The 25,775-nt window shown below is 41.0% G+C and overlaps 1 protein-coding gene across 1 annotated transcript in view; it reads right to left on the bottom strand.

Moving 5' to 3' along the window:
- Nucleotides 1–1,292: 1,292 nt before the first annotated feature.
- Nucleotides 1,293–25,775, bottom strand: part of SLAMF1 (signaling lymphocytic activation molecule family member 1) — a 40,189-nt gene continuing 15,706 nt past the window's right edge. Inside the window, exons 4-7 of the mRNA XM_052637897.1 lie at nucleotides 15,832–15,930; nucleotides 11,425–11,498; nucleotides 4,185–4,277; nucleotides 1,293–1,430 (exon numbers count right to left, since the gene is read on the bottom strand). Coding sequence (XP_052493857.1) covers nucleotides 1,380–1,430; nucleotides 4,185–4,277; nucleotides 11,425–11,498; nucleotides 15,832–15,930 — 317 coding nt within the window. The 3' untranslated portion in view covers nucleotides 1,293–1,379. The remainder of the gene's footprint in view (nucleotides 1,431–4,184; nucleotides 4,278–11,424; nucleotides 11,499–15,831; nucleotides 15,931–25,775) is intronic.

Below are 25,775 nucleotides of genomic sequence, written 5' to 3'. Positions count from 1 at the left end.
ACCTTTTCTTTATAAACAATTCAGTGTCAGTTTCTGTTCATCACAAATTGGAATACGACTGGTATTGGTTCTAAGAAATGAGATGCATTGAAGAACAGAACTCAAATGTGAATTGATTGACTAGAGAGGGTTAAGTATAAGGCTATGAGGACCTCAGACTTTTGAGCTGGAAAGTTAGTGACCCTTGTTATATGGTTGTAAGACTGTTGGCAGTTTCTTAAAGTGTTTGCTGAGGTCATACAAGACCCTATCAGAAAGAAGAAGTGCTGAAATTCAAGAAGGCTTGTCTGAAAGCAGAGAATAGATGGGAAATAGGACTTCACTGGAAGAGGCTCTTTTTGTCTGCAGCCTATAATTTAAACTATTAAGTATTCAATTAGCTGAAACTGTTGGGCCAAAATATGTTAATTTTCTACTTCAGGATAGGTTTAGTGGTGAGGAGAGGTATGCAAAGATTAAGACATGTTTGATAGAGACCCTGAAGACATGAGGCCATGGGTGTATAATGGTCTCACAATCAGTTTGCAGTCTTAGTTGAGGCTCCAGGTTCGTTGCTCGATGGAACAAACAGAGAACTAGGATTTAAAAACCATTTTGGGAAGTGAAAGTCAAGTTCCTTTGTAATAGCATCACCGAACACTGGCCGATTTTCTTTAAACCTGACTGCCATTTCCACAGAACAGTACTCTTAAGAATCTTAGATTTTTTTCATTCTGTTATTCAAAGCTCAGAGACCTCAAAATCGTGTTTTCAGTTTATTGACTCTTTAGCTTCCAGGTTTTACAAATAAAATACTTTATTAGCTTCTTTGATAGAATAATGTCAGAGTGTTTTACATACAATGAGGAATTCACCCTTCACTGTCTGTTCAGAGAGAGAAACTGAGGCACAGAACCTTGATCAAGTCTATTTGGTGATCAGGAGCAGCTCCCAGACTGAGTCCAGGCAGCCAAGGTGTAAGCAGTTCCAGACTCTGTGGCTGGTGGTCAGCTGTGTGAGATAGGTCCTAGACATCCTGTGCTGGCTTTCTGCCTTTAGCTTTTATCATCAAGTTGCGGCAAAACGCAAGACACCTGAAGGTCCAGACTCACTGGACTAGCATTATCCATTTCATCGGCTATACCCCGGAGATGTAAAGTTGTATCAACTAGCTTTCTGCTCTGAGCCTGGGCCATGCGCAGAGCAGAGTAAGTGCTTGGGAAGCCTCACTTCCGTATCCATTTCACAGGTAGATGTGGAAGCAACATCACCAGGGAACCGAACCGAGAAGAATGCAGATGTGCAGATGTCACGAAATACTTGGGGTCTGGGACCAAGTTCAGTGTTTATTTTGGCTCTTCTATATCCCTTCAGAAAGTCCTTTCACTGACTCTGTGATGTCAGCTCTCTGGAAGCGTCACACTGGCATAGACTGTGAAGGAACCTGATTCCTGGGGGAAAAATAGAACAAGTCTGTAAGAGGAGGGACCAGTACTAGGTTTACAGGCTATAAATGGAAAGTGTGATGCTTAGGAAAAGGAAAGGTTCTCAAGAATCAGGTAGCATTGCACCTTGCTCAGCATCTGTCACAGCTGGGTTTATCAAGATTGTTCTGCTATGAAGCATTTTTAAAGTCTCTGTTGAGTTTGTTACAATATTGTGTCTGTTCTATGTTTTGGTTTTGGGGGCCATGAGGCATGTGGGATCTTAGTTCCTCAATGAGGGATGGAATCCACATCCCCTGCATTGGAAGGCAAAGTGCTAACCACAAGACCTCTGGGAAACCATAGAGCTAGAGGCAACACTCAGGTCCCCAGGCTGTCTGCCTGCCCACAGATGGGCTACCGTTCCCTTCAAGCATATGCAAGCCATCAGGGAGACTAGGGCAACTCACCCAGGCGCTCAACTTAGAGCAGCCAAGAGAGTTCCAAATTAGCAAGTTTTTAAAAAGGGAAGATCAGTGAGACCTAAAGGGAGAAGGAAGAAGAGGTTCAGGTGGGAGAGGGATGGGGAGGAGGTGGAGACTGAGCAGAGAATTCTCATAAGGCGAGGAGATTCAGGAGTCAGAGACACAAAGAGACAGGAGTTGGGGAATTCAGGTGGTTTTGCTGCAAAATGCGAATATATACCAAGTGCTGTGTTTCTCCCCCAAGAAAACATCATTAAAAACCTACATGATTTTTTAAAGTCAGATTTATGACTGTGGCTTTGTAGTAGAGCCTGAAGTCAGGCAAGTTGATTCCTCCAGTTCCATTCTTCTTTCTCAAGATTGCTTTGGCAATTCGAGGTTTTTTGTATTTCCATACAAATCTTGAAATTATTTGTTCTAGTTCTGTGAAAAATATGGCTGGTAGCTTGATAGGGATTGCATTGAATTTGTAAATTGCTTTGGGTAGTATACTCATTTTCACTATATTGATTCTTCCGATCCATGAACATGGTATATTTCTCCATCTATTAGTGTCCTCTTTGATTGCTTTCATCAGTGTTTTATAGTTTTCTGTATATAGGTCTTTAGTTTCTTTGGGTAGATATATTCCTAAGTATTTTATTCTTTTCGTTGCAATGGTGAATGGAATTGTTTCCTTAATTGCTTTTTCTACTTTCTCATTATTGGTGTATAGGAATGCAAGGGATTTCTGTGTGTTGATTTTATATCCTGCAACTTTACTATATTCATTGATGAGCTCTAGTAATTTTCTGGTGGAGTCTTTAGGGTTTTCTATGTAGAGGATCATGTCATCTGCAAACAGTGAGAGTTTGACTTCTTCTTTTCCAATTTGGATTCCTTTTATTTCTTTCTCTGCTCTGATTGCTGTGGCCAAAACTTCCAGAACTATGTTGAATAGTAGCGGTGAAAGTGGACACCCTTGCCTTGTTCCTGACTTTAGGGGAAATGCTTTCAATTTTTCACCATTGAGGATAATGTTTGCTGTGGGTTTGTCATATATAGCTTTTATTATGTTGAGGTATGTTCCTTCTATTCCTGCTTTCTGGAGAGTTTTAATCATAAATGGATGTTGAATTTTGTCAAAGGCCTTGTACGGAATTTAGAAAGATGGCAATGACGACCCTGTATGCAAGACAGGAAAAAGACGCAGCTGTCTATAACGGACTTTTGGACTCAGAGGGAGAGGGAGAGGGTGGGATGATATGGGAGAGTGGCATTCTATCATGTATACTATCATGTAAGAATTGAATCGCTAGTCTATGTCTGATGCAGGATACAGCATGCTTGGGGCTGGTGCATGGGGATGACCCACAGAGATGTTATGGGGAGGGAGGTGGGAGGGGGGTTCATGTTTGGGAACACATGTAAGAATTAAAGATTTTAAAATTAAAAAAAAATAAAAATAAAATTAAAAAAAAAAAAAAAAAAGTCAGATTTATGTTCTTACTTCCCTTTGGAGAGGAGTGTTCTGTAACTAAGCCTCAAAATGAAGATAAGGCATCCTTCCAGGCATTGCTGGGTATGTGTACAGTAGGCTTGAGGAAAATAGATAAAGGTAGGTATTTCTGTGGTCTTTTGATCCTCCATTATCTCCTAAAATGCTTTACTTAATAAAGCCCAACTGGAGCCAAGACTTCAGCCCAGAATTTACTTCTGTTCATTTAGTAAAAGGAAGATTTTTGTCAAGTAAACTTCTTGCAATGGGATAAAACAGGTGGGCTAGGTGTCATATTCTTTACACGTTTGCAGAGTTCTACTCCTAAATATTCTGATAAATAGGGCTGAATGAAACTAGGCATGGGCATTTTTACAAAGCTCCCCTGGCTATATACAGCTGGACTTGAGAAGTCCTGGACTCAAGATGCAGTTCCTGAACTTAAGCATGCATCAGAACCACTTGGAAGATGTTGTTTTTTAATGTGCAGATGCCTGCTGACCTGTTATAGACATTCTGATTGAACAGATCTTAGAGAGAAGTTTCCAGAACCTTTATTTTTAAGAAATATGCCAGCTGATTCTGATGTGGTCCTTAGACAGCTCTCAGAGAAATACCGGCGAAGAGAAAGCGAGCAGGGACAGCATGTGAGAAGCCATGAGGGTTTTCCCAGAAGCCCTGCAATCAAGGCTGCAGATGCTCCTTGCTGCCTGCTTGCTAGGACCTGCGTTCTCCATTTCAGCTCCACACAGGTTCCACCCTTTCCCGGCCTCCACCTAGTTCCTCTCTACAGAGAGGAGGCACAGAGCAACGCCTCACCTGGATGGGCTCTGGGACAGGCTCTGTGGCAGCGACATAAATGGTGGTGCAGGGGTCCTGTGCTGGCAGGGGCTCAGGTCTCTTCTGAATGGACTACAAGGGAAACAAAGTGAACAAGCCATTAGTTGAGCAGCGAGTTATTTCCCATCTAATTCTCCTCATGGAGAAGCACAGAATCAAGAAGTTAGGAGCTGCAAAGTTCTTTGGAGTCATTTGGTCCTTTTCAGGTGAAAATTCTCCCCCAGATTCCCTGGAACTCAATTCCCTGGGCTTTGCTTAAGATTCCTCGAGTGACATCTTGGAGCTTACAGACTTGTGAGGCAGTCTGATTTACCATTACCACTTCCCAGCTGTGTTAAAAGTCTTCCTCATAGTGAACTGAAATTGGTGTGGCTCTTACATGGATAGCTGATGAGAATGAGATATATATAGTATTTTAGTCTCACTTGTATCACCTACATAGGACTTCTCTGATACTCAGACTGTAAAGAATCTGCCTGCAATGTAGAAGACCCAAGTTTGATCCCTGGGTTGGGAAGATCCCCTGGAGAAGGGAATGGCAACACACTCCAGTATTCTTGCCTGGGAAATCCCATGAACAGAGGAGCCTGGCAGGCTATAGCCCATGTGGTTGCAAAGAGTCAGACACGACTGAGTGACTAACACCCGCATACACACACACACATACCACTCATAACATGCAGAGGTCCTGCTATTCCTCACTATCATGGCTTCTCATCAATTCTCTTTCCTATCTAAATACCGAACTTAATAATAACCATACATATGCAAGTGTTTTAAGTTTACAAAGGTCTTCACATATATCTTCCCATTTGTCTCACAACCACTCTATATGTTAAATACTATTGTTACTCACATTTCATAGATGAAGATACTAAAGTCCAGAAAGGTTTAGTGCTTTCTTAATGGCACGTACAAGAAGTTTCAAAGCCAGGATTTTAACTTAAAGCACATGTACTTTCCATCATGTTCTTCTTTGGTTGCCCCAACTTATGATAACCTCTCCTTTACTTAAATTCCTTAGGTACTTAAAGCCTAATTCTCACTGTAAACAAGACACTCTGATATATTTATATGTTGCTTCTCCAAACAAACCATCAGTTCCTTGACAAATAGCCTATTTTTTTTTTTTTTTTTTTTTTTTTGCATTCCCTACAAAGCAGCGCTGGGCACACAAAAACCTTCAGTTGATGTTTGTTAATGTTACTTAGAATGAATTAAAATGCACAATACCAGGACAAAATCAATGTAGGTGTCAACTGAGACCACATCTCTCTAAGATGGAGGTGACATATCTGATGCCTAGAAAGTCATCCTTTCAACATACATAGGGGCACTGGTGTTGGATAATATTATACTCTTCCTTTCCTGAACATAAAGACTTAATGATGAAGCCCATGGGTTTTAATGGGAGAGAACTTGGAATCTTGTCATCTGATGGAAGAGATAAGAAATTGGAAAAGTTTACTAGAGGGAAGAAGATTCAAGGTGTGACATGATCTTTCTTTTCATATATCTGATTAATTGCCATGTAGAAGAGGAATTACATTTGTTCTATAGAGTACTTTAGCTTTAAACCAAGGTTGGAAGCTTTAGGGTAAGATTTTGATTCAGTATAATGAAGATTTTTCTAATAGTAAAGAAAAGAAAGAAAACGTTAGTCGCTCAGTTGTGTCCGATTCTCTGCAACCCCGTGGACTGTAGCCCTCCAAGCTCCTCTGTCCGTGATATTCTCCAAGCAAGAGTACTGGAGTGGGTTGCCATTCCCTTCTCCAGAGGAGCTTCCTGACCCAGGGATTGAACCCAAGTCTCTTGCATTGCAGGCAGATTCTTTACCATCAGAGCCAACAGGGAAGTAAGAGGTGCTCAAATGTGGGATGAACTGTCTTGAGAGGCAGTGAATTCCCCACCACTGGAAGTGGTTGGGGTAGAGCAGGAATTCTCACACTTTAATGTGCATAAGCATTTCCTAGGGATCTTGTTAGAAGTTTAGTTCTGTTTCAGAAGATCTGAGGTGGGAAATTTCTGCATTTGTAATTAGGTCCCAGGTAATGCTTTTAGTAAAAGATTGTTTTAGTAAAAAGGAGCTAGCCAGCACTTTGGAAGTAATGTTGTAGAAGATAATTCTTGCAGTAACTGAGTGAAATTAAAGAAGATCTAAATAAAGGAAAGGACATAACATTTTGTGAATTTAAAGTTCAATATTTAAACATACATGGTCTTCTCAAATTGATCAATGCAGTTCTAATTAAAATTCCAGGAAAATTTTAAGGAGGGTCTTGAAAATTGAATCTAAAATATATAGATGAAAATGCAAAGGACTAAAAATGGCCAAGAGCTTGAAGAAGAACAAGTGAAAAGAAAGAGTTAGTCACTCAGTCATGTCTGACTCTGCAACCCCATGAACTATAGCTCGCCAGGCTTCTCTGTCCATAGGATTCTCTAGGCAAGAATACTGGAGTGGGTTGCCGTTCCCTTCTCCAGGGTATCTTCCTGACCCAGGGATGGAACCTGGATCTCCTGCATTGCAGGTAGATTCTTTACCATGTGAGCCACAGATTTATAATAAATCTGTAAGCACAGGTTTGTAAAGACAGTATGGTACTGGTGCAAGTGTAAAGAAATAGAACAATGGAGCAGAATAGAGAACTTCAGAATAGATCCACACATATATGGACCCTTGATTTATAATGATGTGGCACTGCAGTGGGTCAAGAATAGTCTTTTAAATATAGTCAATAGGATATCCACACGGAAAAATATAAAACAACCCATCTCATACCATACTCAAAAGACCATTTTCAGGTACATAACAGACATGCGTTTAAAAGATAAACCACACTGTTTTTAGAAGACTATAGGAGAATATCTTCTAATATTCTTAACTGGAATATCTTGAAAATTTCTTAACCAGAATACAAAAAGTTTTATCTACAAAGGAAGAGATTACTAAATTGTTCTATGCAAAAATTGAGAATGTTCCTTTATCAAAATGTATCTCTGAGAAATTTCAGAGGCAAACCATAAGATGGGTGAAGATATCTGCTAACATATAACTGCCAAAAAGCCAAATATTTAAGTATCTAAAGAAAATCCCACCCCAAATAGACTGAGACTCAAAGGAAAAATGAGTAAGAGATTTAACGGCCACTTTAAGAAAGAGGATATTAATATGGCAATAACAGTATGAAAAATTGTTCAACTTGCTTAATAATTAGTGGAATGCAAAATGAAACTATAAAAAGGTATCCAACAGAATGACTGGAATTTAAAAGACTAACAAATAAGAAAGACTTCTTAAGTGAACAATGCAAAGAAATAGAGGAAAACAACAGAATGGGAAATATTTTTAAGAAAATTGGAGATATTAAGGGAACATTTCATGCAAGGATGGGCACAAGAGAGGGCAGAAATGCCAAGGACTTAACAGAAACAAAAAAGATTGAGAAGAGGTGGCAAGAACACACAGAATTATACAAAGGAAGTCTTAATGACCTGGATAATCATGATGGTGTGGTCACTCACCCAGAGCCAGGCCTCGTGGAGTGTGACATCAAGTGGGCCTTAGGAAACACTACTGTGAACAGAGTTAGTGGAGGTGATGGAATTCCAGTGAGCTCTTTCAAATCCTAAAAGATGATGCTGTTAAAGTGCTGTGTTCAATATGTCAGCAAATCTGGAAAACTCAGCAGTGGTCACAGAACTGGAAAAGGTCAGTTTTTATTCCAATCCCAAAGAAAGGCAATGCCAAAGAATGTTCAAATTACCACACAATTGCACTCATTTCACATGCTAGCAAGGTGAAACTTGCTAGAGAATGTCCAGATGTACAAGCTGGGTTTAGAAAGGCAGAGGAACTAGAGATCAAATTGCCAACATTCACCAGACATTAGAGAAAGCAAGGGGATTCCAGAAAAGCATCTACTTCTGCTTTACTGACGATGCTAGACCCTTTGACAATGTGATTCACAACAAACTATGGAAAATTCTTAAAGAGATGGAAATACCAGACTACCTTACCTGTCTGCTGAGAAACCTGTATGCAGATCAAGAAGCAACAGTTAGAACTGGACATGGATCAATGGACTGGCTCCAAATTGGGAAAGGAGTACATCAAAGCTATATATTGTCACCCTACTTATATAACTTATATACAGAGTACATTATAAGAAATGCTGAGCTAGATGAATCACAAGCTGTAATCAAGATTGCCAGGAGAAATATGAACAAACTCAGATATGCAGATGATAACACTCTAATGGCAGAAAGAGAAGAGGAACTAAAGAGCCTCTTGATGAAGGTGAAAGAGAAGAGTGAAAAAACCTGGCTTAAAACTCAACATTCCAAAAACTAAGATCATGGCATCCAGGTCCATCACTTCATGGCACATAGTAGGGAAAAGTGGAAACAGTGACAGATTTTATTTTCTTAGGCTCCAAAATCACTGCAGATGGTGATTGCAGCCATGAAATTAAAAGACACTTGCTCCTTGGAAGGAAAGCTATGACAAACCTAGACAATGTATTAAAAAGCAGAGATATTACTTTGCCAACAAAGGTCCATATAGTCAAAGCTATGGTTTTTCCATGTATGGATGTGAGAGTTGGACCATAAAGAAGGCTGAGCACTAAAGAATTCATGCTTTTAAATTGTGGTGCTAGAGAAGACTCTTGAGAGTTCCTTGGGCTGCAAAGAATCAAACCAGTCAATCCTAAAGGAGATCAATCCTGAATATTCATTGGAAGGACTGATGCTGAAGCTGAAGCTCCAATACTTTGGCCAACTCATGCAAAGAGCCACCTCATTGGAAAATCCCTGATGCTGGGAAAAATTGAAGGCAAAAGGAGAAGGGGGTAGCAGAGGATAAGATGGTTAGATAGCATCACTGACTCAATGGACATGAATTTCAACAAACACCAGGATATAGCAAAGGACAAGGAAGCCTGGCATGCTGTAGTCCATGGTATTGCAATGTGTCAGACACAGCTTAGCGACTGAACAACACCACCATCAAGTTTTGATTAGAATGCGTAACAGCTGAAACTCTGGTATACAGGTGCAAAAAAGTAAATTGATATACATATTTTGAAATACAGCTTGGCCTTGTCTAGTCAGTTTGAAGACATGTATACTGTATGACTTAGCAATTCTACCTCTAGATGTATCCCCAACAAAAATATGTGCACATATCTACCAAGAAGCACACATATTAATATGAATGGCTGTAGTTTTCATAATCCCTCAGACTAGAAATAAACTAATTGTCCATCAATAGTTAATTGGAAAAATAAACTCTAGTATATGCATACATCAATATTCCGTAAAACAATGAATATGAATGCTTTGTATCTAAGCTCAAAGACATGGATGCATCTTATAAAGGTAATATTAAGCAAACGAAACCAGATATAGGAGGAAAAATACTGTAGGATTCCATTTTTATAAAGTCAAAAGAAGGAGTAAACTTTATTTTTTGGAAGTCAGGATAAGGCATCTTTGAGGAGGAGACAGAAAAGAGTGATTAGGAGACATACATAGGGGTCTTCTAGGGGTCCAGATGATGTTCTGTTCCTTGATCCAGGGGTTCATTTTATGGTCCTAAAAGACTCAATACTGAGAGCTATAATTTCTCCTCAAATATAATAGATGTGCAGATTCAGTGCAGTCCTAATAGGATTTTTTCCCTTTTTGTGATGCTTGAGAAGCTGATTCTAAAATACATATGAAAGTACAAAGGGACAAGGATAGTCAAAACTCTTGAAGGGAAACAGGATGAGAAGACTTTATTAGATATGAAGATGGGATAATTCATTGAGGTGACATTTATAGATTGTGCACTGTTTAGTATGTATGTCATGCTGTTAATCACTCAGTCGTGTCTGACTGTTTGTGACCCCATGGACTGTAGCCCTCCAGGCTCCTCCAACCATGAAATTCTCAGGCAAGAATACTGGAGTGGGCTGCCATTTCCCCCTCCAGGAGATCTTCTGAACCCGGGGATTGAACCCAGGTCTCCTGCATTGCAGGCAGATTCTTTACCATCTGAGCCACCAGGGAGTAAAAAGAGAGATGCTAACAAAATGGGATAGAATAGATAGGGAAGGCACCATGGTAAACTTGAACCTGATTACCTAAAAGTATAAATGCGAAAGAGGTTGCTATTGGGCCTCATGTATTTAAATGGAATTTGGTTCTCAATGGTAGTCATGGCCTGTGAAACAAATCCTCTAGGCCTCTAGGGGACAGCGGAAAGAGTTTTGTCCAAGAGTTCATCTCTGGTTTACAGAAATGCATTTACTATCTTTTGATGCAATTTCCCAAGGTGTTAATCAAAACTGTATTTACCTTCACATCTTTTACTTAAGAATATGCCTTCCCCTGTAGCCTAAAGGTCAGATTCTGGCCTATACATCACTTAGAATTGCTTTCAGTTCTGGAAAACTATATCTTCATCAGTTGCGTTCAGTCACTCAGTCGTGTCCTTCTTTTTGCGACCCCATGCACTGCATCACGTGAGGCTTCCCTGTCCATCACCAACTCCCAGAGATATAATATCTTCATATCTAACCATTATCTTTTAGCCACCCTCTTACTTCTAACATATCTGCTCCTCAACTTTATCTTGACTCTTTTTTAAAATCCAGCTCTTCTATTTCAATCCAACCATCACTCCATCACAGTTCTGCTTTCATCTCCTGCCTACATACCCTCTTCCATCTCACCAACCACTCTCTAGGCAGAATCCTCAAGATCCTCCTTCTTTATCTCTTTGATGTTTGCAAACTCTTAAACTTAGATCGGACTAACATGTCACACAATAGGCTTTCTCAACCATTCCCTCTCTCCTCAAGCTGCATCTTTTTCCTTAGAGAAGGAAAGAGTTTGATAACATGGAACTGTAAACTGCTAAAATGCCAGAGGGGAAAGGAGCCATACATTACATGTTTCTAGTGTCCTCATTTTTTTCCTATGAAGAAACAGATGGCTAGAAAATTACCCAGTGTTTCCCATCATTTCAAATAATAAATTATCCCATCTGATACTGAAGTTTAATGCCCTTTTAGAGAGCTCTTGTTCTTGCTTTCTGCTTTCCAAATTTCTTCTGCTTCATAACTCATGTAGAACAACAAATGTCAGGCATGCAAAGTGAACTGACTGGCCAGGGAGTCCATGGGAAGCATGACAGGTCCACCCCAGACAAAGAAAGTATGGAACTTACACCTGATTTCTGGACTTGGGCATAGATAGTAAGGCTTTTTGCTTCCATTGTTGGCTGGTAATTGTCTGTTTTACCTGGGGAAAAGAAACCATAATCGTTATCTCTCTCTCTGGTTTCCAGCATGAACTCTCTGCTTGCACTTTCTGGTCTTTGCACCTCGGTGCATACCCGCATACCCCAGGAGTACCACAGAAAAAAGCACTGAGTCCCAAATCCCATGCACATTTGTCCTATGATATTAGGTTAGTCACTTGGTCTCTCTGAGCCTAATGTCCCTATCTGTAAAATGAAATTGAAATACCTGCCTCTCAGGGCTGTTGTGATGATTACATGAGATATTACCTGTAAAGTGTATAGGACGGTGCCTGGCACATAGTGTTACGTGTAATTGATATGCCATTTAATTATTTTGATCTCTATTGTGTGATGTGCATATCTAGTCTCCTATTAGAATTTCAAGTTTTTTAAGGGTATGGAAAGTTATTTATACCTCTTTTGTATTCTTCAGTTCATAGAGGTTCATTCACAGCTTTCTCACCTCCTTGTTTATGGGGAACCTGGTAGATGTGTAGTGGGAGGGGTATAAGAGGGATGATCTGCCAGGGACTATTTGGAATAAAGCTGCCATGTCATTCTAATGCCTACCATCTTTTTTTTCCCCTCTAAGTCCAGACTCTGAAAATTAATATGCTGCAGAACATTTACATTTTTAAATAGTTTTAATCTTTTTTCTTTTTAAATCTATAGAAATAATTCATTGCTTCAAAAATTTAAGTAGTAGAGAGCAAAAAGTACTTCCTCCTTCCTCCTTCACCCAGTAACCAGTATGATTTCATTCTCAGAAGTAATAGTTTTCAACAATTTGACGTATCTCCTTCCAGATGAACTCTGAACAATAGAACTTCATCTTTGATGATGGAAATGTTCCCTGTCAGCAATCTAAGTAGCCACAAGTCTCACATGACTACTGAGCACTTGAACTGAGGCTAATGCAACTGAGGAATTGAACCTTCAGTTCAACTCAATTCAATTTTAAATTGCTTTCAATACTATGAAAAAGAATATACATAAATGCATAACTGAATCACTGTGCTGTGCAGCAGAAATTAACACAATGTTATAAATCAACTATACTTCAATAAAATTTTTAAAACAATTGCACTTAATTCTAATTAATTTAAATTTAAATAGCCACATGTGGCTGGTGACCACCAAATTAGGCAGTGTGGTTCTGGACACTTGTATAGATTTTTTTAATGCAAATATGGTCATTCCATACACACTTCTCTGTAATACAACTTTCTCCCTTACCATATATTGAGGACATTTTCCTTGCTAAAGCAATAGATCAATCTCATTCTTTCTGATGTTTCATGGTATTCCTTGCATGCATCATGTAGCAATGAGAATGATGGAGGGAAAATACAGAAGCAAGGATGCCTGTTTTGGGGACTATTCCAAAATCTAAGCAAAAGCAATGGGGCTTAATGCAGAGGAAATCACAGTATTTAGGGTAGACTTATTTTAACAGCAGTTAATTTATTCTCTTAAAAAACTAGACATGTATCTGAGGAAATAGCACTTAGGAGAGGTATGTTTTTATTTGGAAGGAAAAGGCCTTGTGTGTATGTTCGTGATAAAGGTGGTGGAACGTGCTGCTTGAGGGTGTGACCCTTGGGGAGGAAATGATGGGCAGCCCCAGGAGAAGCTCAGAGAATTCAAAGAAACCAAAATATGGTTTTCCTGTGTGGGTGTGGGCATGGAGTGCTTACCTTCCTGGTGGTTGCAACTTCCCTTTTTTGGTCTGAGTGGATCATTGGCTGAGGAGTGTGCATATGTTTGGATATGGGAATGGAGAATAGAAGTTGGGTGATCAGAGGAGATAACAGAGGGGTTGCAAGTTAGTTCTGTGAAATACATCCTTTCAGTTCAAATCTGGTGTGTCTGCACAGTTATAACCCTCACTCAGCACTGTCGTCAGTGTTGTAGGGGAACAGAGATGGTACAGAATAAATTCCAGTCCTTAAGGACTTTCAGCCTTTCAGGTCAGCTCAAGCTGAAAATTACAATAGAGGGGACAGTCTTAAACGGTCAGAGAGATGCAAAAGGCTGAATGTTGCTTCTCAAAAAGACTGCTGGATCAAGATAATTCAGTCTCATGCATTTTCTCCTCAATGCAGGGACAAGTTTTCATGAGCCAGATCAACTCTAGTCACTGAGATCTTAGGATCTAATGAAAAAGTTCTTGGCCTTCAAACTGGGGCATCTACCTTCTAGTCCTCACTAGTTGTGTGGCATTAGATAACACATGTCATCTCAATGGATCTCTTCTCCTGCCTTCACTGTAAAATAAAGGAGTGGACTGTCTACTATTCTTTTTCAGCTCTTACCTGCAGCCTTAAGTTATCTCATGCTGCCCTAACCTCAAGTATTGATACTTTAAATCCACTCTCTGTGCCCATCCCAGAGCTTTCCAGTGCTGCCCTCTGCTGGCAACAGGATTTAAATAGTAATGCCTGCATTAAACACTTCATTTGTGTGTGTATATGTATCGATCCATCTATTTATCCATCTATTATCCATCATTTATCAGTGCTTTCTGGTATTGACTCTTGAATCCACATAAACACGCCATGAAGTATGTATTATTATCCCCATTTTGCAGAGGAGAAGTTAGATTATCTGTTTGATCACAGAACTCATAAGTGGCAAAGTCTGCACTTGAAGGCCAAAATCTCTGTTCTTACCCAATGTACCTTCTGAGCCCAGAATTTCCAGACAGTCCATTTGAAATCCTTCGCATGGACGGCATTCTGGAAATGACACCGGTAGAAGTTGCCAATAAAATCTCTTGAACCAACTCTTATGGGGTTACAGTAATTGAGTATAGGTTTTAACCACAGATTTAAGGTAAGATTTTTGAGTGTTCCTGGCTTACAAAGAATACACAGTGATTAGAAACAAGGATGGGTATTTGTGTTGGGAAAAGTGATAGAGAATCTACTGCGGGGTGGGGAGTACTAGTCCCTTCAGAGGCAACCACCTGATAGCAGCATGTAGCTGAGGATAGTGTGGGTTAGGATCCCAGGGCCTTCACCAGCAGGCTTAATGCAGGTACGTTAATCTCAGTTTTCTCATTGCTAGTATTTCAGTGCTTCTTCATCGTCTTAGCCAACAATGGTTACCCTGCCTCATCCCCATAAGCTTTCATCGTGATGTCTGTCTGAATCGCCCCACCCCCTTACAGTTCCTCCCCAGCTACCACTTAGATGGAGGAAATGAGACAAGGTAGGTGGCCTGCTATGACCTAGATTATTTTATATAAGCAAAACCAACATCAGAGTGCTGAGGTAGGGCTTTTCCAAGAAGGTTGTATGTGGAGAACATTAATCTGCTTGAGAATGAGATTGGCCATCAGATCGGTGGTGTGAAGATCAAGTTCCATCTTCCCCGTGGGCACACCAGCCCAGAGACCTGTCCTGATTGTGGAGCAGGAGCTTCTGCTGCTAGCGTGGGCGGGTGGTGGGTAATGTGGCCAAGGAGAGCACACGGGCTTGAGACATTGAATCACAGGACAATGTGGAGGAGAGGCCAGGAGATACTAACGCTAGGCATTGAAACTTCAAGGGAGTCATTGGATCTTAATTGTTTCAGTCCACCCTGGGTGACTTTCCATAACTATTTAGTTTGGCTTTAAGTGACCTTATAGATTGCACACTTGACCAAGGTGAGTCAGAATATGTGCTAAATTGTAGTAAACTGTGTTCCCTCTGCTGTCTTCTGATGACCTGTGGGCCTTCCCAGAGGAATATACCCTGGGAGTTGGAACATATGGTTGCAGTTCTGATTCCCTCACCAACCAGTTGGGTGACCTTGTAGGAGTCACTTAGCCTCTCTGTGCGTTGGTTACCCCATTGCTAACTCTCAGAGACATATCTTAAGCGTAAAAAGAAAATATAGAAAGGTTTCAACCCTTGGGTAAAAACATCTTACTATAAGGTTCTTTTTATCAGTCAGTAGATATAGCTTCACTTAAACAAGATCCAAGACTCCTCTGAACTCTGCTCCTAGTTTCAGCCTCGTATCTGGCCCCCTTCAGCATCCTATACACACTTCAGCTGCAGTGCTAGTCATACTGAATTTAAATTATCTGTGTAATGTCTCCTGTGTTAGATACCTGTGGTTCATCTTTCCTTTCATCCCTATAGACTAGCATGGGGGGGGGGTGTGATCAATCAAGACATGTTGAATGAGACTGAATTAAGCAAGGTCTCAGGATATGTTTATTTAGTGTTTTTGCAAAGGCGCTTGCTCCCTGCAGAATGGTGAGAGCAAATGGTTGTGGGGAGAGGTCCCCTGCTTACCACAGGGAGCCTGATAAGAATCTCTTTGTTGTCAAACACCTACCTCTTCTTCTCAACAGTAGTATTACCACTTGGAGAATCATGATAATGCCAACAATGACCCCTAAGAAGAGCCCAGCATATAGTCCCCATTGTCTTGATGCTGAAAAATAAGAAGTTAAAGGACAAACTCAAAAAGTGCTGTGAGTTTAAAAACATCCCACGCAGAAGTGGGGAGACCTAGCCTCGTGTTTTCTGCCTATGTTCTTTCTCAAGGGAGACATTAATTCTCATGGCTTTAGAGATCAAATTTAGCCCACTGAAGAGTTCCAGATCCGTTTCCTTATCCTGATTTCTGTCGCTATACTTGACTTCCATACACCTAGTTTTTGTAAAGACTCTTCTACTCAGATGTTTTATTTTTCACTTCACTTTAGACATTTTACCACGTGACTAAAGCTAAACTTATCTTTGTTTTTTCCTAAGTCAATCTCTCTGCTAGGTTTCTCTGTAAATTTCTAATGTGTCCTGTATCCATTTCGGTAAAAACAACACGATGGCTCCACATGCTGTCCCCACGCTCCCACACAGTTCTCATGAGACACCAGGAGGAAGGAGGGCCTACTTTACTTTTAAAATAAACACAATAGTGCTATTATTGTCCTTCCATGCAAATAATTGTATTGAACCCACTAGACCTGAACTGAAAGAAAAGCATGTAGTTTTCCTCTGAATCATTCCCATGTTTAATATTAGCACTAGAGTACCAGTCACTAAGTTAAAAATCAGAGAGCCAGTTTTCATTGCTTTCTCTCCTCTCCCTCCTTTACCCAATCCTTCAGAACCTTAGTAAATAAGACATTTATCTCATTAAGATAATAATAGATACTTACTGAGCATTTACAACAGACCAAGCATTTTTTAGTGCATCTTGTCTATTAATGCATTTAATCCTCAGAGCAATCCTATGAGGTAGATACTCATTACTCCCATTTTGTGGATAAGGAAGCGGACACAGAGATCCTTGAGAACTATAGGTTGGTCTAAGAGTAGAAATATGGCTGAATATTGAAGACAGACTTCTTGGAGAGTCAGGGAGATATATGGGCTTGGGGTTAAGTTACATCAGGGTAATGGACAGTGGCAGACAACCCAAAGCACTAGGGTTCTAAGTGAAGTAATAGCATTCACATCCTAAGCAGAAAGTCATCAGGGGGTACTGTTACATTGATGTGCGAGGGTAACTTGTTAAGATGATTGTGGAGTCAGGCTGTTTGTTGTTAAATCTGTGATGGATTTGCTGGGAAGTAACTGAAAGAAAGGAATAAGTAGGGGACAGAAGGGCAGGGTACTTACAGACACAGTTCAGACATTTACAGAGTTGGCCAGGGATATATAGCCTGAAGTTGCAACAAACTGAAAATGCATCCTGCCAAGATCCAGCTGGGCCTGATAGATGAGCAGAAGTTGCCTCCAGGATTTGAAAAGATTTTTTTCTTTTTAGGTCTTTAACACATCAAGTCATCCCAGGGAATCCCACTGTACTGGGGTTTTGTAAGCTTCTTGATTATAGGGTTTCTTCCCAGAACTAAACACATTTTAACCCTGCCAGATAACAATTTTAGCAGTCACATGACCCCCAATCAAAAACCAAGGGTGCAAGCAGAGTTGTAAGAAGGCTTTTAAATTTACATAAAGCCTGAAATGAGTACAAAGTCAGTGCGGAAGCTGGAGTTGCCCTGTGAACAGCTCTAGCCTGAATGGCTGACGGTTGCTGAGAGCCCACTTCGTGTGTGTGTGTGTGTGTGTGTGTGTGTGTGTGTGTGTGTGTGTATCTGAGGAATAGTGACAGATTGATTAGTGCTTATGTTGCCAACACCAGAAAACTCATGGAGAAACCTTTCGAACCTAAGATAAAGAAGCAGGGACCGCAGCCTAAGTACCACCAGGTTTCTTCAACCCATGGGATGGACCCAGCAGACGGTTAGAGTAGCACATAGTATTTCAAGACTATTTCCTCTTTTTTCTTCCCTCATGTATTTTGAGACCTTCTAAAACAACAGTTAATTTAAGAACAAGCACTGCAAGTACAAAAGTGAATTTAAAAAGTAGCATTTCTTTCAAATTTCTTCTATAAAAATAATAAAACCAATAAGGTAGTGTACCTAAAACTAGAAAATAGCAAGATAGTTAAGTAAATTAATTAAAGTAAAACTAGAAAATAGAAGATGACATAAGTGCATAAGTAACACCTGCCAAACGAGAGTTTCTTCTGTTGTGACAGCCCAGTCACCTACCTACTCAGATAAACTAAAAATAACTGGGGCATATTACTGGCCCAGAGGACATAATAGCAACAGCTCTCTCTTTTCAGGGTCTCAGGAGGATGAAAGCTATCTGCTCCTCTTGTCCTATGACATACATGACCAACTTCTGCCAGGTCAGCCTCATCTGAAAGGCAACCTGGTCACAGTCCTGAAAGATATTTCATAAGCCCCAATTTCCCCCTTAATCTTTGGATACTGATTCATATGAATCTATTGGAGGATGTAAGTTATAGAACCACAGACTTTTTTAACTTTAAAGGAATTACTGAGTTTATCTGACTCAGCTCACTCGTTTTATGTTGAGAAAACTGAGACTCAGGCAAGCATACCTAGAGTCACAGAAGAAGGCAAAGGCCAAAACAGGTGAGAAGAGACATGAAGACTTCACCGTTTGTTCTAGCCTATGGAGGTGAGGCCTCTTACAATGAGCAGCAGCAGGGTAGGATGCCTGGCAGATATTCGGAGTCAAAAGCTCTTGAGCCCCAGCTCACCCTTCACCACCCTTCATCCCACATCTGCAGGTGTGCTTCCTCCCACAGCACCTTCACCAGTCCCGTCGCCTGCCTAGCCCTGGCCCCAGGCCAAGCTTAATTGCTCTGTGTAACTTATCCTTTCACTCCAGCTCCCATTCTTCCCTCTCCTTTGGACTCTGAAGCCCCTTGATTTATGTCCTACATCTTAAAATTATCTTTGCTGTGGAGACTGTCTTCAGGAAGGGCACCTGGAGCCAGACAGATGGACTCAAATTCTGGGTCTACCACTTGATAGCTCTGTGACCTCCAGAGGCCGCATACCGCCTGGGGTCCCTGTTTCCTCAATGGCAAAACAAACATAAAAATATTCAGTTTGCAGAGTTGTTCTGATGAACCAATGAAATAACATATGGAAAATGCTTAGAGCAATGCCTAGAATCTAGCATGTAGTGAGTGCATGATAAATCATTTCTGATTTATCACAACAAAGAGTTGTGTCTGATTCTTTGTGGCCCTAAGAACTGTAGCCCACCAGGCTCCTCTGTCCATGAGATTCTCCATCCCATGGATATTCTCCAGGTAAGAATACTGGAGTAGGTTGCCATGCCCTCATTCCAAGGGATCTTCCTGATCCAGGGATCAAACCTGCATCTCCTGCATTGGCAGAGGGGTTCCTTAACATTAGCACCACCTGGGAATCCCAAGCAAGTGGAATTGATGTTTATTCACCACATGCTTCCCAGGTGTAGCTTCTACACTTGGTGCTCACCTTTTAGGTGCTCTTATTCAATTATGATATGCATATGGAAACTAAATGTTATGGACTGCCTTTGGGAATTTAAATAAATATGGACAAATAGCTACTTCTACAGCTTGTGGGGGTCAGGCTGCTCACAATCTCTTTAATTTCTGTCAATAACTTCCTATAGTCCCCTGAGTTTTCTCTCCTGCAGCCCTGTAGTCTGAGCTGTCCTGAGTGCAAGGTTCAGTGTCTTCACCTATTTCCACACACACACAAAAATAAAACAAAACCAAAAAACCTATACTAAGAATTTTGTTGGGGGATTTCCCTGGTGATCTAGTGATTAAGACTCTATGCTTCCACTGCAGGGGGCATGAGCTCAGTAGCTGGTCTGGGAATTAAGATCCTGCCTGCTGTGTGGTGTAGCATGCTGTGTGGTGTAGCAAAAACAAACAAACAAAGAGAATGTCATGGGTTCAAATCCTCTACTGTAGATTTGGAAGTTCACAAGGAGCAGATTCCATCATGAAAAGGGAAGGTTTCTAACACGTGAGAGGCTCAGACCCTATCTTTCTCTTCCTATATCTGCATAAGCAACAGCTTCCCCCATTATAACACAGAAGTATTGAACCTACAGCTGGATTGTTTGGGGAAGGGAGGTCTTATCTTCTGTTCTCCATAAAGAGCAGCTTATACTCTTCAAAAAGCATTTATGAAGCTCTTTATCCTAAAGAAGCTCTGTTCCCTCCCAAAGAGGAATTCTAATAGTGGTTTCTTTAATATGACCATGTGTTCTAACCCAGTAAGGTGTAGGAATCCTACCTAGATGGTAAACTCCTTGAAGGTAGATCCTGTACCTTATGCTTCACACGCATTCCCCTTTCCACATGACACAGTATAGTGCAGGGAGCACTCAATATGCACGTGATGGACAAGTGATTGAAGTTAAATTAGGAGCCATAGAATGAAGCTTGGAGAAGACTGTCATATACCCTTTTGCTAAGAATTATCAGAACTCTAAGTTCTGATAATTCAGTGGAAAAGAATCCACCTTCCAATGCAGGAGACACAGGAGATACAGGTTTGATCCCTGGGTCGGGAAGATCCCCTGAGGGAGGAAATGACAACCCACTCTAGTATTCTTGCTGGGAAATTCCATGGACAGAGGAGCCTGGAGGGCCACAGTCTGTGGGGTTGCAAAGAGTCGGACATGACTGAGCGTGCATGCACATACACAAAATAAGAAGGTCTCAGAAGGAATGCAGGGTCACCTTCTGAATGGCCCAAGGCAGGAGTAGAAGGGAACAATCAATGACCTACTTGGCAGTGCTTTATTATAGCCGAATGGAACCAGAAACAAGGTGTGCATCTGTGCTCTCAGAACCATCTGTGTTCCCATTTTCAAACCACCACTTCCTGTGGCAGAGACTCTGGCTCTTTTTGTTCTCCCTCTTTTTGCTCAGTCATATAGTGAGGCCCCTCAGGATGACGATGCTCAGAAATCAGATCAACATTGTTCTGGGGTCCACAGGTCCCAGCCTTTGTCCGAAAAGAATCCTTATCTGAACAGTCTTCTTTTAAAAAAAAATAAAAAAAATCATTAAAAAAAATCTTTATTGAATTTGTTACAACGTTGTTTCTGTTTTATATTTTGGTTTTTTAGCCAAAGGCACACGAGATCTTAGCTCTCCAACCAGGAATCAAACCCACACCCCCTGTATTGGAAGGAAAACTCTTAACCACTGCCAGGGAAGTCCCTGAACATTCTTAAAGAGGAGACTTAGGACTTTCCCCCTCCGTGGAACCTCTTAGAGACAGCTGAGCAGGCTGGTTGAGAACTCCAGTGCCATTTATGAAGAGTCCTTTGCATGAGTTTCCATCCTTTGGTCTTCTATTTGATTGGCTGTGCTTTAGACCTGATAACTCAGCAGGTAGCCACGCCTCTAAGGAAAAGGCTGAAGGGCCTTTTTTATTTATCTCTGAAAGTCTGCTGCCACAGAAACACAAAAGTCTCTCTCAAGTCCCCAAATTCTAATTGTTTAAGGGAAGATAAAGAAGAAAATAAAAAGGATCTGAGAAACAAATGTAGCTCACCCCAGGAGATACCAAGATGCTAATATAACGGTCTGAGAGCGCCATATCTCTTTCCGGCCTTTCATGTGGTCTGTCAGCAAGGCTGTCTGCCTGGAGCACATCAACGTGAAGAAGTCAGTCATCTTCAAGAGACACCTTTTTGTTGGTGGCAGCTTCCTCTCAGAATTGGGAGTGGGGGAAGGGTGGTCCCAAACCATACACTAATTTAAGATATGGCGCCACCCAAGTAAAAGTTATTACACAGAGTTCTCAGCTTCCAGAAAAATCCCTCACACTTGCTATCCCACCCAGCATTGCGTTGCAGAGACGACTGGGTGTAACCCCTGGGGCCATTTTCATCCTTCCCCGACAAAGCAAGTCTTGTCCAGTCACATGGCTGCCCAGCTAAGGACTCCATTTCTCAGCTTCCTGTGTAGCAGGTGTGGCCATGTGACAGGGCTCTGGTCCATGAGAGGGGACAGGTTTCATCCTTCCAAGATTGTTGCCATGTTTCTTGGGTTGGGAGTACCAGGGAGAGGGACTTGCCTGTACACAGAACAGCTAGATGACTCAGTAGCAATGGGAGCTCCCTTTTGATGAGATGGCCTTGTTAGAAAGGGGGAGCCCCTGGAGCTCACTGGCAGGCGTCAGATTTTCCTTCCACTGAGCTAACCTAGACTTGCTGAGCCAACCTTTTGCTAATCTACTGAAAGGGGTCCTCTTTTCAAAATGAGCTCCCAGGGGCATTCCCTCTGAGTTCAACTGTTTAAGGTTTAGTATTACTCACTACTGCACAGACAGAACTATTTCAGAACACAGTCATGAAAGATGGCAGCAAGTCACTCACTGTCCAGTGCTGACCCACATTAACATGACCTAGGAGAAGGCTTGGTAGCATCCCTGAATTTGTTTTTTTGTTGTTGTTGTTTAGTCACTAAATCATGTCCAGCTCTTTGGGACCCTGTATACTGTAGCCTGCCAGGCTCTTCTGTCCATGGATTTCCCAGGCAGGAATACTGGAAAATACTGGTTGCCATTTTCTTCTCCAGGGAAACTTCTTGACCCAGAGATTGAACCCGCATCTCCTGTATTGGTAGGTGGATTTTTTTTTTTTTTTCCACCACTGAGCCACGAAGAAAGTACTTTGTAGTAAAGAGGCTTCATAACAATAGATGTGAAGGTATTTCTTGCTGTAAAACACTGAGATAACAATTGGAATAAAGATGAATATATGATGGAGAGCCTGGACAATTGTTAGGAAAAAAAGATCTTGAGACACAAATATGTTCTTGTGTGGTTTAGTCTGAGTCCTGATGAGAACCAGTGCTGACATCACGTCATATTTGCTTTCATCACATCATTACCATTCGAATTTTTCATTAAGGAAAGTGAAAAATGTCTCAAGATCACTGTCCTTATTATAGATGACAAAGAGACCTCTAGCAAATCCTCATACCCCACCACATCATCCCAAGACTGGGATTTCCCTCCCTTGAATGAGATCTTTGTTAAAGGAACAGCCAATGCTCTGGCTCAGGACTCATCATCTCTTGATGGGTAACTGCAATAATGGGCCCTCCCCACAGCTAGTTTCTTTTTCTTCTGCTTCTTCCCCACCACAGTCTACTGTCCACACCACTGAAAATTCCTGAAATGCAAAACCAATCACATTATCCTCTGTCTAAAACTATCTATTAGTTCCCATCAGAATACCATAGGACAATACAGAACAAGGCCCAGTTATATCTGCTTTTCTCTCTGCCTTGAGTGTCTTTCTCTTATCTGCTTGGGTAATTTCTATCTATTCTTCAACACCTAGTTTGTGTCACATTCTCCATGATGCTCTGTCTGATTCCCTGAAACAGTGTCAATCATTCCCTCCTCTGGGTTAACTTGCACATATTTCTGTTTTGCTCCTATCGTACTACTTAACCTGGAATAATAGTTACTTATAGAGCTATTCCCTTTCTTAAGAGCAAAGAGTGTGTCTTTTTTTTGTCTTTGTGTTCTCAGCACCTAGCACAACGTTGGAACATAGCAGAATCTCAGTAATGTTTTGTTTGTTGAACCAAGCATGGTATTTTAAAAATCAGTGATATTCTTTTGCAAATCCAAATCAACAAAATAATAAAATTCTGTTTTCCATATTTAGGCAATCTGGTGTACTGAAAATGGCATGCCACAGACTAGCTGTGTGATTTGGTTCTCGAATGCTGTGGTTCCCCATCCCTGGAGGCAGGGCAGGGGATCTCTATTTGTGTTATGGGTTGACTGTGTTTCCCCAAAAATTCATATGTTGAAGTCCTTGAAATGTGGCCTTATTTGGAGACTGGGTCTTTACAGAGGTAATCAAGTAAACATGAGGTCATTAGGGTGGATCTGAATCTAATCTTACTAGTGTCCTTGTAAGAGGAAATCTGGACATACAAAATCGCTAGGGATGAGCATGCAGAGACCACATGAAGACACAGCAAGAAGACAGCCATCTGCCGTTCAGGAGAGAGCCCTCAGGAAAAAATCAACCCTTCCAACACTTTGATCGTGGACTTCTAGCCTCCTTTCTCCTGTGAGAAAGTAAATTTCTGTTATTTAAACCACCTCATCTGTGGTGTTTTTGTTACGGCAACCCTAGCAAAGTAATTACAGGTGGGTCCTAATCCAATATGACTGGTGTCATTTTAATAAGTGGAAATTAGGACAGATATACGCAGAGAGGGAAGACAATGTGAAGAGACAAAAGGAGAAGACAGCTATCTCCAAGCCAAGGAGAGAAGCATGGAACAGCTCCTTCCCTCATGGCCCTCAGAAGAAACTTAACACTATTGACACTTTGATTTTGAACTTCTAGCCTCCAGAACTGTGAGACAATAAATTTCGGTTAAGTAAGTCACTGACTTTGCAGCACCTTTTTACAACACCCCTAGGAAATGAATATACAAATGGTAATCCTTCATTAGCATTTCTTATTAATGTACATAAAAATGGACTTATAGACTACTTACTCGGGAAAGAACTTCAGGAGTTCACCCCTTTCAGTTTACATATAATGAAACAGAGGTCCAAGAAAGTGCAATGGCTGCTGAGTAGTTGCCTTAATGCCTGAGTTGAGGTCCTGACAGGGTTTTCCCATGGTTCCATGTTTCTGCTGCTTCTTGTCCCCCCATCTTATGAAGGCCTGCTCCATATCCAGTAAATCTGGTCACACTAGTGCATACTCGGTCCTCAAAGTGGTTTAGATGGACCACTCAAACATCTTTACATGTTTCTTTTTTCTTTCCTTTTTAAACATTTTATATTCAATTTTTATTTTATTTTTTTGGCCATGTCATGTGCCATGTGTGATCTTATTCCCTAGAAAGAAAAAGTGATGTCGCTCAGTCGTCTCCAACTATTTGCGACCCCATGGACTATAGCCTACCAGGCTTCTCCATCCATGGGATTTTCCAGGCAAGAGTACTGGAGTGGGGTGCCATTTCTTTCTCCAGGGGATCTTCCTGACCCAGGGATCAAACCTGGGTCTCCCGCATTGTAGGCAGATGCTTTATCCTCTGAGCTACATGCCCTATGCTGTGGAAGTACAGTCTTAACCACTGGACAACCAGGGAAGTCCCTTTGTATGTTTTTTTAAGAATGTCCTGAACTAAGTGCCTCTAGCAGAAGCTTTATGGCCAAGACTTTGAGATGCATTAACTAAATTCGTGTTAAACCATACTGAGGAACATGAAGAGAATTATTCTTCTTTTCTGAGATGGGTCAGGGTAAAACATTTGGTGTCCTAAGAGGGTTGCTATGGCCAGAGAAGGCTGTGCTAAGGCGAGGACTACCACTTTTTCAGCCACAAAGGAAAAACACACAGATTTATCATGATTTATAAGGCATTTTAAAAGTGTATTATCTATTCTGATAGTACCCATGAAGATTCCAGGATCAGACAACTCAACTCTGCCACTTGCTCAGTGTGTGACTTTTGCATATCTTTGTTTCTTCATCTGTAAGGTGGGGATATAAATACTATTTGGTTGCTGTGAGGATTAAATGAGAGTCCACATAATTGATACATAGTCAAGAAAATTTTTCAGGTATTATTTTAGATAAAGAATCCGAGTCTTAGGTTAAGTGGCTTATCCTTGTGAGTAAGAAGGGTAACACTAGATCTAGAGTTTACATGCTAGTAAAGTAATGCTCAAAATTCTCCAAGCCAGGCTTCAGCAATACATGAACCGTGAACTTCTAGATGTCCAAGCTGGTTTTAGAAAAGGCAGAGGAACCAGAGATCAAATTGTCAGCATCCACTGGATCATAGAAAAAACAAGAGAGTTCCAGAAAAACAACTATTTCTGCTTTATTGACTATGCCAAAGCCTTTGACTGTGTGGATCACAATAAACTGTGGA

This window comes from Budorcas taxicolor, chromosome 3 (assembly GCF_023091745.1).
Source record: "Budorcas taxicolor isolate Tak-1 chromosome 3, Takin1.1, whole genome shotgun sequence".
In the NCBI taxonomy this organism is placed as follows: Eukaryota; Metazoa; Chordata; class Mammalia; order Artiodactyla; family Bovidae; genus Budorcas; species Budorcas taxicolor.
Note: the sequence above shows the minus strand (reverse complement) of the source record. Positions and strands in the feature narration are given on the sequence as shown.